Source organism: Centruroides vittatus, unplaced genomic scaffold (assembly GCF_030686945.1).
Source record: "Centruroides vittatus isolate TY-2023 unplaced genomic scaffold, ASM3068694v2 scaffold_769, whole genome shotgun sequence".
Classification (NCBI taxonomy): domain Eukaryota; kingdom Metazoa; phylum Arthropoda; class Arachnida; order Scorpiones; family Buthidae; genus Centruroides; species Centruroides vittatus.
Genome location: NW_027122717.1, coordinates 3,963,695 through 3,978,733, shown reverse-complemented (window position 1 = coordinate 3,978,733; position 15,039 = coordinate 3,963,695). Strand labels below are relative to the sequence as shown.

At 28.3% G+C, this 15,039-nt stretch overlaps 1 protein-coding gene across 1 annotated transcript in view; it reads right to left on the bottom strand.

Moving 5' to 3' along the window:
• Daao2 (D-amino acid oxidase 2) overlaps nucleotides 1–9,145 on the bottom strand; it is a 42,139-nt gene extending 32,994 nt beyond the window's left edge. Inside the window, exons 1-4 of the mRNA XM_067288072.1 lie at nucleotides 8,917–9,145; nucleotides 1,211–1,450; nucleotides 1,023–1,134; nucleotides 108–190 (exon numbers count right to left, since the gene is read on the bottom strand). Of these exons, the coding sequence (XP_067144173.1) occupies nucleotides 108–190; nucleotides 1,023–1,134; nucleotides 1,211–1,446 (431 nt within the window). The 5' untranslated portion in view covers nucleotides 1,447–1,450; nucleotides 8,917–9,145. The remainder of the gene's footprint in view (nucleotides 1–107; nucleotides 191–1,022; nucleotides 1,135–1,210; nucleotides 1,451–8,916) is intronic.
• Between the last annotated feature and the right edge of the window lie 5,894 nt (nucleotides 9,146–15,039).

Genomic DNA, 15,039 nt, shown 5'->3' with positions numbered 1-15,039 from the left:
TTATTTCCTATGAGTAATATTGACCATTTTATATATAATTTTTAAAATTTGGTAAATATCATTGTAAAAATTTTAAATTTAATTTATTAAATAGTACAAAAACTTACTTATATTGACTAGGAAATAATTTCAAATCTTTTTCTGTAAGTTTTCTGTAAGAAGTAAAATAATCTGCGAATTGAGGAACTTCCTAAAAAAAAAGATAAGATAATATATAATATAAATGTTAATAAAGTTGTAATAAATCTAAAAATATTAGATTTCTATCACAACATTAATGTTAGACAGCAGAAATCAGATATATTACTGTGATGTTTAATTAATAAAATATGTCACAGTTAAACTTGCAGTATAGGACCTGGTCAATACAATTGCTAGTGTGGAGATGACATAAAATTACTAGTGCTGTCGTCAAACCTCACCTGGTGCCTAATCAGTCCCGAGTCCAGAAAAATAAAGAAATCACAAATTTAAAGAGTAAAAGGTATATGGTAATTTTGTCATTCCATACACACTTTACTAGAATGATAGAAATAGATAGAAATAATAGATAGAAATTGATAGAAATAAAGCAAATGATTAATCATTTTTAAAATAAACTCAGAAAAACTTTTAACATTGCTAATATCCAATGACATGGAGTGAACTGCTTGGCTCTTTTTCACTGTGTAGAACTCTAAGATTAGTTCAAATTAGACCAAATGTCCTTGAATTCAGTAACTCATTATCAAAGGGTTGCTGAATTCAAACAATTCCTATAAATCAAGTTATTTATTTCAGATGAAAGGCTTTTTAGCTTTTTCTGTGCTTGAATTTGTTCAGTGTCAATATGACGAGATGGAAATGTCTCCAAAAACATTTCATTAGAAATAAACAGGTTGACTCCTTGAATTTCTACAGTGATTGCTTGAATTTACAAAAAATTTCCTTATAAATTAATAATACTAAAATTTAATTAATCTTGCAATCAATTTTCATTTATATTTTCTTACAAAAAGTTTAAATTAAAAATCAATACTTACAAAGGGTTTCTCATATAAAAAATATGCAGAAAGAAGACCAATTCCATAATCATTACTTTCAGGAGTTAAATATAGGTTAAGCAAAAAATCATATGTATCTTGGCACCATTTTCTTAAGAAAAGTTAAAAATAAAGTTATATTCAAGAAATCATATTAAAATAATCAATATAGCATTTAAAAATTATACCTTAGTGTATCCTTTGGTAGATCTCCTAGCAAATATGGACACCAAAATCCAGCACTACCATCTCCAGTAGTGTTTGGACTAAAGTCTTCTGAAATCAATGTTACTTGTACTCCAGGTACAAGTTCCAATATCTGAATGGCTGTTGATACACCAATGATACCTGCACCCACAACTGCAGCCTTAATTCTAGTACTTATTTTTGCAGCAAGAGTATCTTTCAATAATTGAGTACCCATTATTCTAAAATAAAAACGTAATACATATATATATTAAATTCTTTGTATACTTTAAAGATAAAATAGATGAGATGATGATAGGGAAGAAAAAATGAAACTTTATAGTTTTTTACAGAAGAAAGAGAGGACTTGTTATACAGACAGAATACAGTATATTCTTGTTTATGAAAAAAGTCCTACAGAGTCCATGTTTCTGGCTAGGAGCCAAAAGTAACAGATTCATTTATATGATTATAAGTATGATCTGCAATAAGATAAAAATATACTTATAAACTGTTCCCTCTTTGTTACAAAATATTCTCTATTCAAATTATTTTTTTAAAAAAAAACATTCTACAGCATATCTTCAAACAGAATGAGGCTCTATTCAAACTATTTAAAACAATTTATTCCTAAAAATTATTCTTTTCTTCTTTTTTACACAGGATCACACAATCAACATCCAATCCTGACAACATGATAAAAATTAAATTATATGTAAATTTTTAAAAATATTTATTGATTATTTTAGTCATATCACAAAACCCACACAGATTCCATACTTTTAGCCAGAAACAATGATGACAATGCAATATAAAATGCATTGTCATGTCTTGAACCAAATGACAGTTATCTGGTATTCATATCTATTTGTTGTGTGTGTAAAAACATATTGATTGATGAGATGTGTAATCAAATCATTTCTCAAATCTTGACAACTTGCTTTCCATACATTATTTAAGCAACATTTGGCAGTTGATCAAATGATAAAGGTAATAAAAATATCAGCCTGCTTCACCAGGACTATGGTTTTAGTCTCGATCTGAATCTTGACTACGAGTAGTAATCTCCCATTATCCAACTACCCCATCATCAGCTTGCTCAAATCAATAATGGGCATAAAAGAGATAGCATCTTTATGCCTGCCAGAGAGTGAAAAAAAATGGCTAATATATAAATACATATTATATTATGTTTTAAATACTGTACATCATTAAATAATGTAGACATATATAAATCTTTAACAGCATTAAATTACAAAGATTTATTGTTATTTTTACAGATAACAAATAAATTACATTATGTAGACTTTTAATCAAAACAATATCTGATCTTTGCTCTTTTGGCTTTTGAACAAAGATTTAATCAATTTTGATAAACAGATTTCACTCAAATTATCAATTTATCTAAAGCTGTTTCTCTATATAAAATTTCATTTTAATCAAATAATTGTCTGCACTCAAAGCTAGAACTACTTAAAATCAGTAACACAAAAAACCTTTCACACTTTGTTTCTAGCAATTAAATCACTAAGTACAAACATTTTCGAGCCATTTTTAATGGCCTTCTTCAGGTACAATAAGGTCGGTTGGAACACTGACGTCACGTAAATATCTGCTAACCGACGTTCCAACCAACCTTATTGTACCTGAAGAAGGCTATTCAAAACAGCCGAAAACATTTGTACTTAGTGATTTAAGTGCTAGAAACAAAGTGTGAAAGGTTTTTTTGTGTTACTGAATCAAATAATTACTGAATTCAGTAACTAATCATCTTAAAAATATAAATTATTTATCAAGATATTAAATTTGATTTCATTTTAATTTTTATATAGCATGGCTATTTAAAGCTTACTCTTGCTTTAGAATAATTAATAATTGTATGTGTTTGTGAAGAATACTGTTTATGTTTGCAATATATCTACATATGATAATATAACCTAGAGAGAATTACTTTTATATATACATGATGTGCCATGAATAATTGTCCATAGGAGGGCAATACTAGAAAGTTCATGCTTTATAAGAGCAGGGGCTGGGTTTGTTGCATAGAGGAAATGTATCAGTTAATTCTTTAATGCCAGAATTTAGTGTTGATGATTGAAAAAGTGAACCAAGTTAAAAAGTAATTAAAGAGTAATACAAATGACAAGAATTTAATATAGTAGAGTATAAATTAAGATTTAAACTTTATTACAATTTATATTTGAACTGGTGGACATTCTCTGTTTGGTAGTAATAAAAACCTTGTGCTAAATAGAAATAGTAACCCAGGTCATGCTTCCTAAATTTTGGCATTAACAAATTAACTGATACATTTTCTTTATTAGTGCAACAAAACCCAGTCCTGCTCTAATATGGTATGAACTTTCTGACATTGCTCTCATAGACAGTTAAACATAGTGCACCTTTATATATATATGTGCACACACTATACATAAGATGGTTTGATTTGTGTTAATCTTGTAGATACATGAAGAGAATTATTCAGATTATTAAAAAAAAAAAAAAAAAAAATCACCAAAAGTCTTTTTCTTATTGAAACAGAACAAATCTATTACAAAAAACTTAGGTACACAATTGTTCAGCATTACAGGAAAAGATTTATTTTGAAGTACTTTCAACAGTATATAACTGTTCTCTATGAATGATATTGTCTGAAGAGGATAGCTATATACTGTTGAAAGTACTTAAAAATAAGGTTTTTTTTTTGTAATGCCAATAGGCAATTGTGTAGCTAAAATTTTGTAACAGTATTTGGCATCTAATTTTATTAACAAATCTACTGTGAGGAATAATGGAACCAATTACTTTTCTTATCCAGATAGCTAATTCTAATTTTTTAAAAATTCTTTTCAACAATTACAGAAACTTGAACAAGATATTTCTTTTTAATTTTCTCTCCTGTGTTCCTGCATAATTATATTCTGAAATCAAGGATACTCTTCTTTATAAAGAATGAAGGACAAGAGCAAGAGCAAAGGAAGATAAAATAAGAAAAGTATTTCTATAATTATGAAAAAGACTAAAATTAAAACTCACTATTTAGATTAAAAAATATCACTAATTTTCTGAAGTACCCTAATTTTTAGCATGCATTAAGCACAATTTGCAAACCCAGTTCTTTCTAATGGAAATGTAACTCACTTCTATACAACTTATTAATAGTAATTATAGTTTGTAGATAGTGAATGTCCATAAATTAGGAAAATTTAAGATTTTGTAAAGATATCAATGCTATTGTTGGAGAGAATTCTGTCTGCAGATCACTATTCTGTCATAAAATGATAAAAAAAAGAATCATAAACAAACATAAAATGATTCCGCAATAGGGAAAGAGATTACAATGCTACAAGGTCAGTTTTAAAACCGTCTCATCCCCTTCTAAACAAGTCAATCATTTGTACAAATGAAATCAATGTCATACATATTCAGTACAAGTATATACATAAAAATTTATATTGTTAACAATCAATTACTTATTGTGACATTACCACAATGTCAGGCTGCAATTTTTAATCATATTTTTAATGTATTTAACTTAAAATATATGTTTTCCACCTCAAATTAGTAGTGGCTTGCCCCTGTACATTATACTTTTCCTTTAACAGTAGAGTTGTGTTGGTCATCTAACAAACATCTTTCAGGAGAAAATTTTTGAATTGAAATAACATGACTTCTGGTTTGCATTGGAAGATCATATATAGTTACCCAGGGCCTACTGCTCTGGTCTTGTCTTTCATCTATCTAACTCAGTTCTCAAGATTAAGGAAAGACAGACAGATGGACGACAGTGGAATTTATAGGTTTACAACTTTTTCAAATTGCAATACAATAATGAGTAATAATAAAAATGTAAACATGTATGACAAATATGAAATCTCTTTCCAAAGATATAATGTGAATCATTTAAACAAGATTTGAATTAGCAGAAAATTATGTTAATCATAATTAAAAAGTATTTCTGTTAACTTGGAAAATAAGCTTTCCACTAAGAAAATTAATTAAAAATTAGTATTCCTATTTATTTAAATTATAAAATTTTTAGATATTTATAATGAACTAGAGATTTGTTAAATAAATTCATTGTAATGATCAAAAGTTGCTATTAATTGAATTCAGTTTTTTAAAACACTTTCTGCCTAATAGGCATTAAGAAACAAAAAAGAACTAGATACTGTGATTACTCAGCTAAAGTAATCAATTGTATACCTATTATTTATTTAGCACAAGGTACAAATATCCTTTGTACAGGGTGTCACTTAAGAAACAAATACAGTAAATATTATACAGTAAAAAGGTAATCTCTGTACAAAATTGTATACACCTAATGGTGGCTCATTAATTGGGTCAAAATGCTAGTGTTATTTAAACTTTACCCACTGTTAAAGGTGCATTGACTAATTTGGGCATTAAGAAAGCTTGTTTTTCATGCCTATTGTAAATTCATCCATGACTGCAACAGAGATGGTCAAACTGATTTGAACTCAGTAGAATTAATGATTTTTATTGCATTTTATTAATATTAATAATAATAAATCATTTTTATACATGTCCACCTGTTGTGGATGTTTGCAGGTATTGTAGATACAAATCAGAACATTATGAAATCAGTGTAAGCACTGAATTTTTCATCTTGGCCAATTGTGAAAGGAATTGTTTAATGTTAATAATGTCCAGACAATTACAGATTTCTACTCGCCACTTTTCAAGGCAGTTAACAGTTATTGAAGTGGAGTAGGTATCACTTTATGAAAGCATTTACTCAGATTTTTCTCTAGTTACAAATGCTTCATGGTCTGTAATTAATGTAAAATACAAAAAGCACCATGAAAATATTTTGCCATTTACTGTTGACTCTTTCTGTGCACTCTGTTGAATATGAAAATGGATTTCCTACTTGAAAAGAGTGAAGAATGACTAAAGGAACAGTCTCTGATGAAGTATTAACAGCATCATTATGTATTGAACTGCATTCATCTGGAACAGCTTACACATTTTTTTGATTTTGATACACTTTAGTTGCTTGATTTTTATTACAATTGTGAAAATCTTAAAATGAGTTTCAAGGGTCCTCCTGCAAAGATGTAGGGGGCATGACAATCCAGTGAGAGATGAACATAGGAAAGATGAATCAAATGCAGAGTGCATAAATGTCAATAAAAGTGTTGAGATGAGTTTTCTGTCAAAGTTCAGTACATTATTATTTATTGTACTTTTTCTATTTTCAATATCAATAATAACCAAGTGTTCATTATTAATTCAGAAGGTGTTCATTGTGTACCCAATTATTTTCCCACATAATTCTTATGCAAATCTCAATTTCTACAGATATAATATAATAAAGGAAAATTTTTTTTCAGATATCTTTTTGCTTATTTTTTCCACATAAAAAATATTTCATTCCTATTGCTATAAGAAATGAATACAGTTTTGTAATTTTGTTACAGAAGAATGTAGAAATTGTAGTAAATAGATTAATTATCAGTATTTTTCTTTTTCTATGTGTGTTTTCTTTAAAATCTCTCCAATTTTTGAATTTCAATTAGAATTATCCTTTCATTTTAATAAAAAATACCAGATATATATGAGCATCAATCAAAAAGTACCTGAAGCAAACTACCAGTCATCCAAACTGGATGGCCTGCTATTTTGTTTCCAGACATTCCAAACTAAACATCAAGCAAATCTAGTTTATCTAGTTTAGAAAATTAAAAAAATAGAAAAGAAAAAACTCATTTTAAATAGATTATTTTTAAGGAAGTTCCTCAAACATAAATACAATTTAAATTGCTTTCTTGAAGGAAAAATACTAATGAGTTTGGTCTATATGCTCATTTTTGTAATTGAATGTCAATAGGTTAAAAGACGTTAGAATTTTCTAAACAGTTTTCATTTCAAGGAAAGCCATTTTAATTTGATTTAAAAAGATTCTTACACAAAGTAAAATAGAAAGAAATTATTCATATTAAAAAATGCATATTTATAAAGTGTAAAGTTGATCATTCAAGAAAAATCTCACTTTATTTTTGTAACAGAAATTGTAAAAAATATAATCTAAAATATAAATAATTATTTTATCTTTTAATCACTTATTAATTTAAGAAATTTTTTTATAATAATATAAACGTATTTTCAATTATTCATTTTTTATTGTTGAGAACAAATTTTGTATAAAGGTAAATTCATCATTTTGAATGGATGAATAAACACACAAATGGCATTTTTCCTTTCTTTTTATTTGAATTATTGTTGTTATGATTTTCCTGCAATTTTTATTTTTATTTTTTTTTTATAAAAAGAAAATATAATTGTTTTAAATATTTTTTATTAAATAACTTTTATAAATAAAACTTTAAAATTTTACAAAAAAATTATTTGGCAGTTAGTATAAATAAAAACTATTTTTAAGTATATTTTTAAATGTTTCAAATTACTTTTAATGTAGAAAAGAAAAACAAATATTAAATAAACACCAAAGAGCTGTGTAAAAACTTCCTTAATATTTATTTCCTTTCTATTAAATATATAACAATTGTACCCCACAACTAATGAAACATTACACAACCTTTTAGCTTCAAAAACTTTGAAACTTTAACATGTTAAGTATTTTACATACTCTCTGCACTCAAAGCTAGAACTAATTTAAAATCAAAGACACAAAAAACCTTAATTGCTAGAAACAGCGTGTGTAAGGTTTTTTGTGTCTTTTATTTTAAATACTATATTTAATATCTTTTATTAATTATTTTTAAATTAGATTTATTAATAAACAAATTAATCATTAATTTTGATTCATCCTTTTATATTCTAACTTGAATGTTAAAAAAAGTAATGTATTATAAATTTAAAATAAAACCACAGCAAAATTTAACTTTATAATATATTTTTCTTGTATATTATATATATTAAAAATTTTTAGCATATAATTTACTTATTAATCTTTACTTGTTATATATATGTAATATATATATATATATATATATACACACATATATATGGAGTCTTATATAGTTCCAATATTACCTTATCTGACAAAGTTAACAATTTAGTATCTCACACTTTGAAGTTAATTATTCAAAAAGAAAGGGTCTCTTACATAAAACAGCTTAGGATCATTTCACAAGTTTAAATCTGTTCCTATATATTAAGTAAATATATATGCTATGTGTATAGTGTAGTGGTCTTCAACCAGAGTGCTGTGGTACACCAGGGTACCAAAATACGGGTTTCGGGACACTGTGAAATATAGTGCCGAGCAGTGCTATAATACTTCGTTATCAACGTAGCAATGCAATAGTTACTTTAATTAATAAAGAAATAGGGGTACTGCAAGAAAACTTAAAAAACACTGATACACTTATTAGCCTTATATACATTATATGTTCATATACTTGCTACGTAAAAAATTCAAAAATGGTAGGCTAGGTTATACAATAATTTCATTTATTTTTCAATTTTCTTATTTATAAAATAACGTTAATTAATTATAAATAAAAGATTAAATTCATTTTATTTTTTTAAAGTGTATTTAATTATGTTTTTAAATTAAATTTTAAAAAATACAATTAAAAATAAGTTACTTAACTGGTAGGTTATCTTTAGGTAACTCATTTACACAAAATACTTAAAAGTTCTACCATAAATTACTCCACTATACTATCAATTATTAATAATTAATTAACACACAAAATGGTAATCACAAAATTACCTTTTTAACAATGTAAATTCTGTTTATAGCTTCCAGTTATAGTTTATAACTAAGGAACTAAAACGAAATTATCATGTTTCAGTGCGTGCGTCAGTCACGTGTTTTTACTAGTTTGATTATAATTCCATTCGTCAGATATCGTCTGCAACCTTTCAATTGATTTTTCAATTGTGAACAATTAGTCCCATAAGGAGTAAGATGCTCACTGACTAAATATCATATTCGTCTGCCTTTTTTAAAATAATTTCTAACACAGTCATAAAATATAGATTAAATTATCTATAAATTTTTTAAATTAGTTTATATTCCTTATTTCAATTGTTTTTCTTTCTAACTTTTATTTGTGATTTCAAGGTTAAAAAGTATGCTTCGTGCTTGAATATACAGCGTAGAATACAAATAACGAGGTATTGTTTGTATAAGGATTTGATAAACACTAACCGACTGGTAGATCGTTATCTACATTCTATCATTATATAAAATTACTATTAAAAAAAATACCTCGCATTTAAAAACGTAGAAATTTAATTAATTTATTTATTTTTACGCGTGGATTTATTAGTTTTATTATTTCTTGTTAGCGATTTTAAAATAATACAGTCGAACCAGAGTAAATTATAGGGCAGCGATTCTTAACCTGGGGGTCGCGACCCCCAAAGGAGTTGCGAGACAATAATGAAATAATTTTATGAGAAAAAAAAAATCATTTATTATAAAGTTATAAACGTTTTACTTACAATAAGTACACATGTAAAGAAAAGAAATTAATGTGATGGTTGCATTTGTTTTTCATTTAAAATTTTCTCCATGCGTGGATCAAATTAAAAAGAGCACGTATATACACATCAAATTAGAACTTGTAAATTGCTCATGTATGTGCACATCATACATGCGTGTTCATACCTGTCGCTATAAACGCAGCAACGTAAAATAATAGGAATAGTTGTATTACATTTTTTATACTGTCGGTATTTTCTTAATGTATAAAATTAGTGCAATGTGATTATATAATATTTAAAAAATTTACATTTATAATTACAGTCAAAATTCAATTAGTAATAGTAAGGCTTACTATTATTATTCCTTTGGGTGGGGGTTGCGAAATATTAGTTTTATTTATATTTACTATTTGGAGGGTCGCGGAGATAAGGAGATTGAGAATCGCTGTTAAAGGGTATTCGCACTCGTCGTTGTCTTTGATGTGCTGACAAGATTAGGCGGAGCCTAGCCTAAACTAAATTAGAATAAACACTCCAAAGTACACTTACAAAACGAGTCTTCTTCGTGCAATATTTTTATTTAATTATATTAAAGATTAAATATGTTTAAAATTTAATATTGCTGATGTTTTTGAACAGTTAATGTTTTATTTAGATCTATATAAAAATTACTAAACTTTCTTCCTTAATGCTTTCATCAAAGAAGTTAAACTATTACACGTATAGTATGCGTATCATACATTTTATAGACTTTTTTCTAATAAAAAAATTTTACAATTTCATGTTCTAAATATTTTTAGATGGGGGCTAAAAGCGTACTTAATATAATTTAGTCGCAATGTGGATTAGTCTCTGTAAACCTTGTAGACTGGTAGACTTATCTCACAGCAGACTGGTCAACAAACTATTTTTATTTTTATGAACGGACTACAAATGCATTTCGGGTTGGCACAATGTATTTCCAACCCCTCATCAGTGAATGTACCACAATATAAATTGTGGAGTAATGCCACGAGTAGTTGACCCTTCCACCTCCTACTCGTGCATATTTACGATAGAATGCGTGCTTATAATAGAGCTTGTTTTCATAACGTGATTTTCGTAATCTCGAACTAAATTCTTCATAAAACTAGCCATTGATCCTCAGCGATTCCCAACCTTTTTTCATTAGCGTACCCCCGTGGCATTTCCAACTTCCCAACGAGCAACGCATGCGCAAATCTCTCATTGTCTGTAAAGAGTGTCGCCATTTTGAATTTTATTTTGACTTCGTTTTCGGTCCCCTGAATACCAGACTTGTAGATACAAGTCTGGATTTTTTTATGCGCGTATGATTTGGGCACCTAATACTTTGTGCCAAATTGCAACTTCTGACATGTACTCCTTCATACCTCTAAGCTGGTAACACAGCAGGCAGTACGATTTTATAAACAAGACATAGTCTTGTCAATAAAAAATTAATGAAAAAATTACTGCTTGTAGAGAAAATCTTGAGAAACTAGCTATGTCCTTTTCCTTGTTAACAATAAAAAATACTTTTTATAAACAAAAAAAAAAAATACTTTTTTCAAACAACACGTGGGGATATTGTTGAGAGATAATAATAATAACGGTAATACACCCCACCATCAAAAGTCCGTAGCATAATCACTAATCACACATAATGGTATCACCATTACCATTGACTGACTTCGCAACATTTATTGGTCTGTTGCATTGTACAATCGGCAGCATAAGTTTTTATTTCTATTTTTGCATTTTGAAATGTATAATAGTTTGTGATTGTTGCAAGGAACAATCACAAACTTTATTAATAATATATTATGTATCACAAATTAATATATTATTTTTTCTGCCATAATAACTAACTTTTGTCTGTACCCCTAAACAACATATTGCGTACCCCGGGTTGGGAATCGCTGCTCTAGACGAAATTCGCGGTAATTCTTATTGAAGCACTTAAGTTTCTTTCGTATGTTATTTTCAGGTCTTGCTTTGAATGTAATTTGGTTACGTTTTCATTAAGTACACGCCAACTGACGATTTTTTTTCCAAATAGGCTTAAATTACTGAGTAATAACTTAATATTAACACATTTGTAAATGAACGGGTGAAATTATATAAGATAATTTTATTCGAGAATTACAAAAAACTTCGATTTGAAAAAAGTTCGGATAATTCGAAGTCGTTGTTTTCTTGTCCCTTGAGTTCCGAAATAACGAAGTTTTACTGTATATTAAGAAACTTACTTTTCCTTTACGAGCATGTTCAAAATTTGTCATATTTTTTGACAGATAAATGCTGTCATGTTTCAGTAAATCTCTTTTGGTGTTTATAACCCATTTTTTACACATAATATTAAAATAATATATTTGTTCGCTATATCAATTCAAAAACTTTTATAAAACTCGTTTGTAAACAAATAAACTAAACCTTGATAAATCCAGCTACAAACTTATTGAAATAAAAACGTTTGCAATCAGATTTTACTTATCTTCAAAATATCTCTCAACACCTTTTTGGCTGCTGAGATTCATTTTATTTGGCAAACGTTTTCAACCTAGTCTAACAGACCATCCTCGGGCTACATTTCTCTTGGAACATCCTTACCGTTAAATATCGTTCCGAAGTATAAACAGAATACATCAACAATACATAAACAGAATAAAAGAAAGAACAACAACGTTTAAATATTTGAATATAAAGCAAAAATAACTTAAAAATTGATATAAATAATGAATAATATTAAAATGCAAAATAAATAACTCAAAAATGTACAAAAATTATACAGTGGAAAATGAGGTAATTAGAAGCTTCTAAAAAACTTATTTTGTACAATGCATTTTCCTGCTGTTGCTAAGGTGTCCGCATCGCTTGCATTAATGCACTTATCTTTCAGCTGCTTTTATATAGGCCTATTTCAAGTTTTTCAGCGTTCTATGCTAATGTTGCGAAGTGTTTACTTAATGACCGATTCCAAATTAACTTTTAGAAATGTCTGAATTAAAAATTAACTATTTATAATAATTACATTTAATACGAGATGGAAACATAACTGCCTACCTCTAGTCAAATTAATTAATTTCTAATATTTAATTATAGCCTTTACATAACCCAAGAATTTGGCCCATCGTTTGGAGTGTTTATCAAACATATTAGCTGTAATGTTTTTTTTTTTTTTTTTTTTGTTTCTGCAAATCGAATTCATTCCAGGATGGTTCATTCCGCGATAGATGAAAAGATGATGATCCACGCTCCTTAACAGTGTATATTGTACATTTTTTATATTTTATTTTTTTGAATAAACGTTATACATAAAACATTTGAGCATTTTTTCGGTGTGGAACGCATTATCGTATTTTACATTAATTTCTATGGAAAAAAACTGTTTCGCATTACGAGTAAGACTCTGGAACGAATTATGCTCGTTACGCGAGGTTCCACTGTATTTTATAATAAAAGTTATGCTTTTCAGTTTTAGAGAAAAATAAACCCAACCTGCTTTTTACCCTCCCGGCTGTTGTGTACTGTACATAAGGGAAAGTATTGGAATCGTGTCAGATTTGACCCTCCGAGTTTTTGTAAATCTCCATGTTTTGAGACCACCTGAATCCAAAAAATCTAACAAAGGAAGTTGCGTAACTTTTCTGGCCGTTATGAGTTATTAATAAAAAGCAAAAATAAAATTGTGTGGCGTCATTTGTTATCAGATTTTGTTTAAAAAAAAAATTTCTTATAATTGAGATGGGTTGATGATAATCGCGGTTAGAAGTTGAAAGTTGAAATTGGTACACAGGTACATCATGAGAATGCATACTAAGAAGGAATTTTTGAAAATTCCCTTCTTAGTGTGGGGAGAGAAAAAGGGTTAAAATTCCTACGGAAATTTAAAAATTCTTCGTCCCTATTTCTCTTTTCGAAATATTCATTTTCCATTAATCTGTTCTCATTAAATAAGTTCAAAAATAAATTTAATGTAACATGGAAGTTTACATCGTTCACCATTTTTCTTGTTTTTCTCTCCCGAAGTTCCTGGCAGTCAGCGTCTGTGTTTCTAGAACAGTGATCTTCAAACTTTTTGATCGCGCACCTCTAAGACGAAAATAATTATATATGTTATAATATACCGTATTTACTCGCTTATAAGACGATCTCGCATATAGGACGAGGTGTGACCTTTAAAGATCAAAATAAAAATAAAAATTAGATTTATTATTACAATTCTAATTTTATTTCGTTTAATCACAAATAAAATATTAGATGCGCGTAAATTTACACATTGTCCCGCAAAAATTACTGGCATTTTAAACTTTAAGGAAAAATCTTGTAAAATCGATAACATACCTCGTAATTTGTTCCTGTAAAGCTGAACCTTTTTTTGCCAATTCTTAACAGTCGAATCCATTCTCCGTCGATTACACTTATGAGTTTCTCCGAATTCTCATTTCCAAATAATCATCTGTTTTCACGTGGAAATGGATTATATCGGGCTCCCGTGTGATTTTGGAATTTCAATTCAAAAGCTTTGCTTTTCCTATTGCTATTCATCTTTACTCCTTACAATTCTCAAGAACTATTCAAACGACCCAGATAAAATACTTTTGTTTTTAAACATCATAAGGTGAGCATCCGGTAAAAAAAAAAAAAAAAAATACGAATACACGGTTCACAAAAATTGCAAAAATGCAAAAAATCCTTCGTTCGCGCGTATAGGACGACTTCGGTTTTTGAATCAGTGAAAAGTGAATATAAACCTCGTCTTATATGAGAGTAAATACGGTATATATATAAATATTGTGTCTTGACCGGTGTCGCATACCTGTTCAAAAATCTATTGTCTTTGGGTTCTCGAATATATATTTGGACAAGTTGAATCTGGAATGTTGAGTCTAAATGAATCTCACTCGTCTGCAATAAAAGTTTTCAAATAAATTAAAAAATGTACATATAAAATCTATGTTTATGAAATAAGTTACTCAGTTTTTACGCGTCAAAAAATTTGCTAACTATATTGCCACTATAAATAAATAATTCCTGCTAAATTTCCCGCTACCCGCAATTTGAATTTTTTCCCTCTATAATCATGTATGATTGCAAGTGGTCGTGAGCCTATTTCTTCGGGAGTATGACTGTAAGATTAGACAGACATATACAGTATTTTGAAGGAAAATTTGGCGTATCCCCTGGGGTACACGTGCCCTACTTTGGAGACCACTGCTCTAGAAAACGCCAGCAGTTGCATCACTTCCGGCAGCATCTCACTGGATTGGTGCCGAGATTTTGAATACGCCCAATGAGCGTGGCGCTCGGACGAAAGTATACAGCTAATATATTTGACAAACGCTCCAAATGATATGCCAAATTCTTGGGTTATGTAAAGGCTATAATTAAATATTAGAAATTA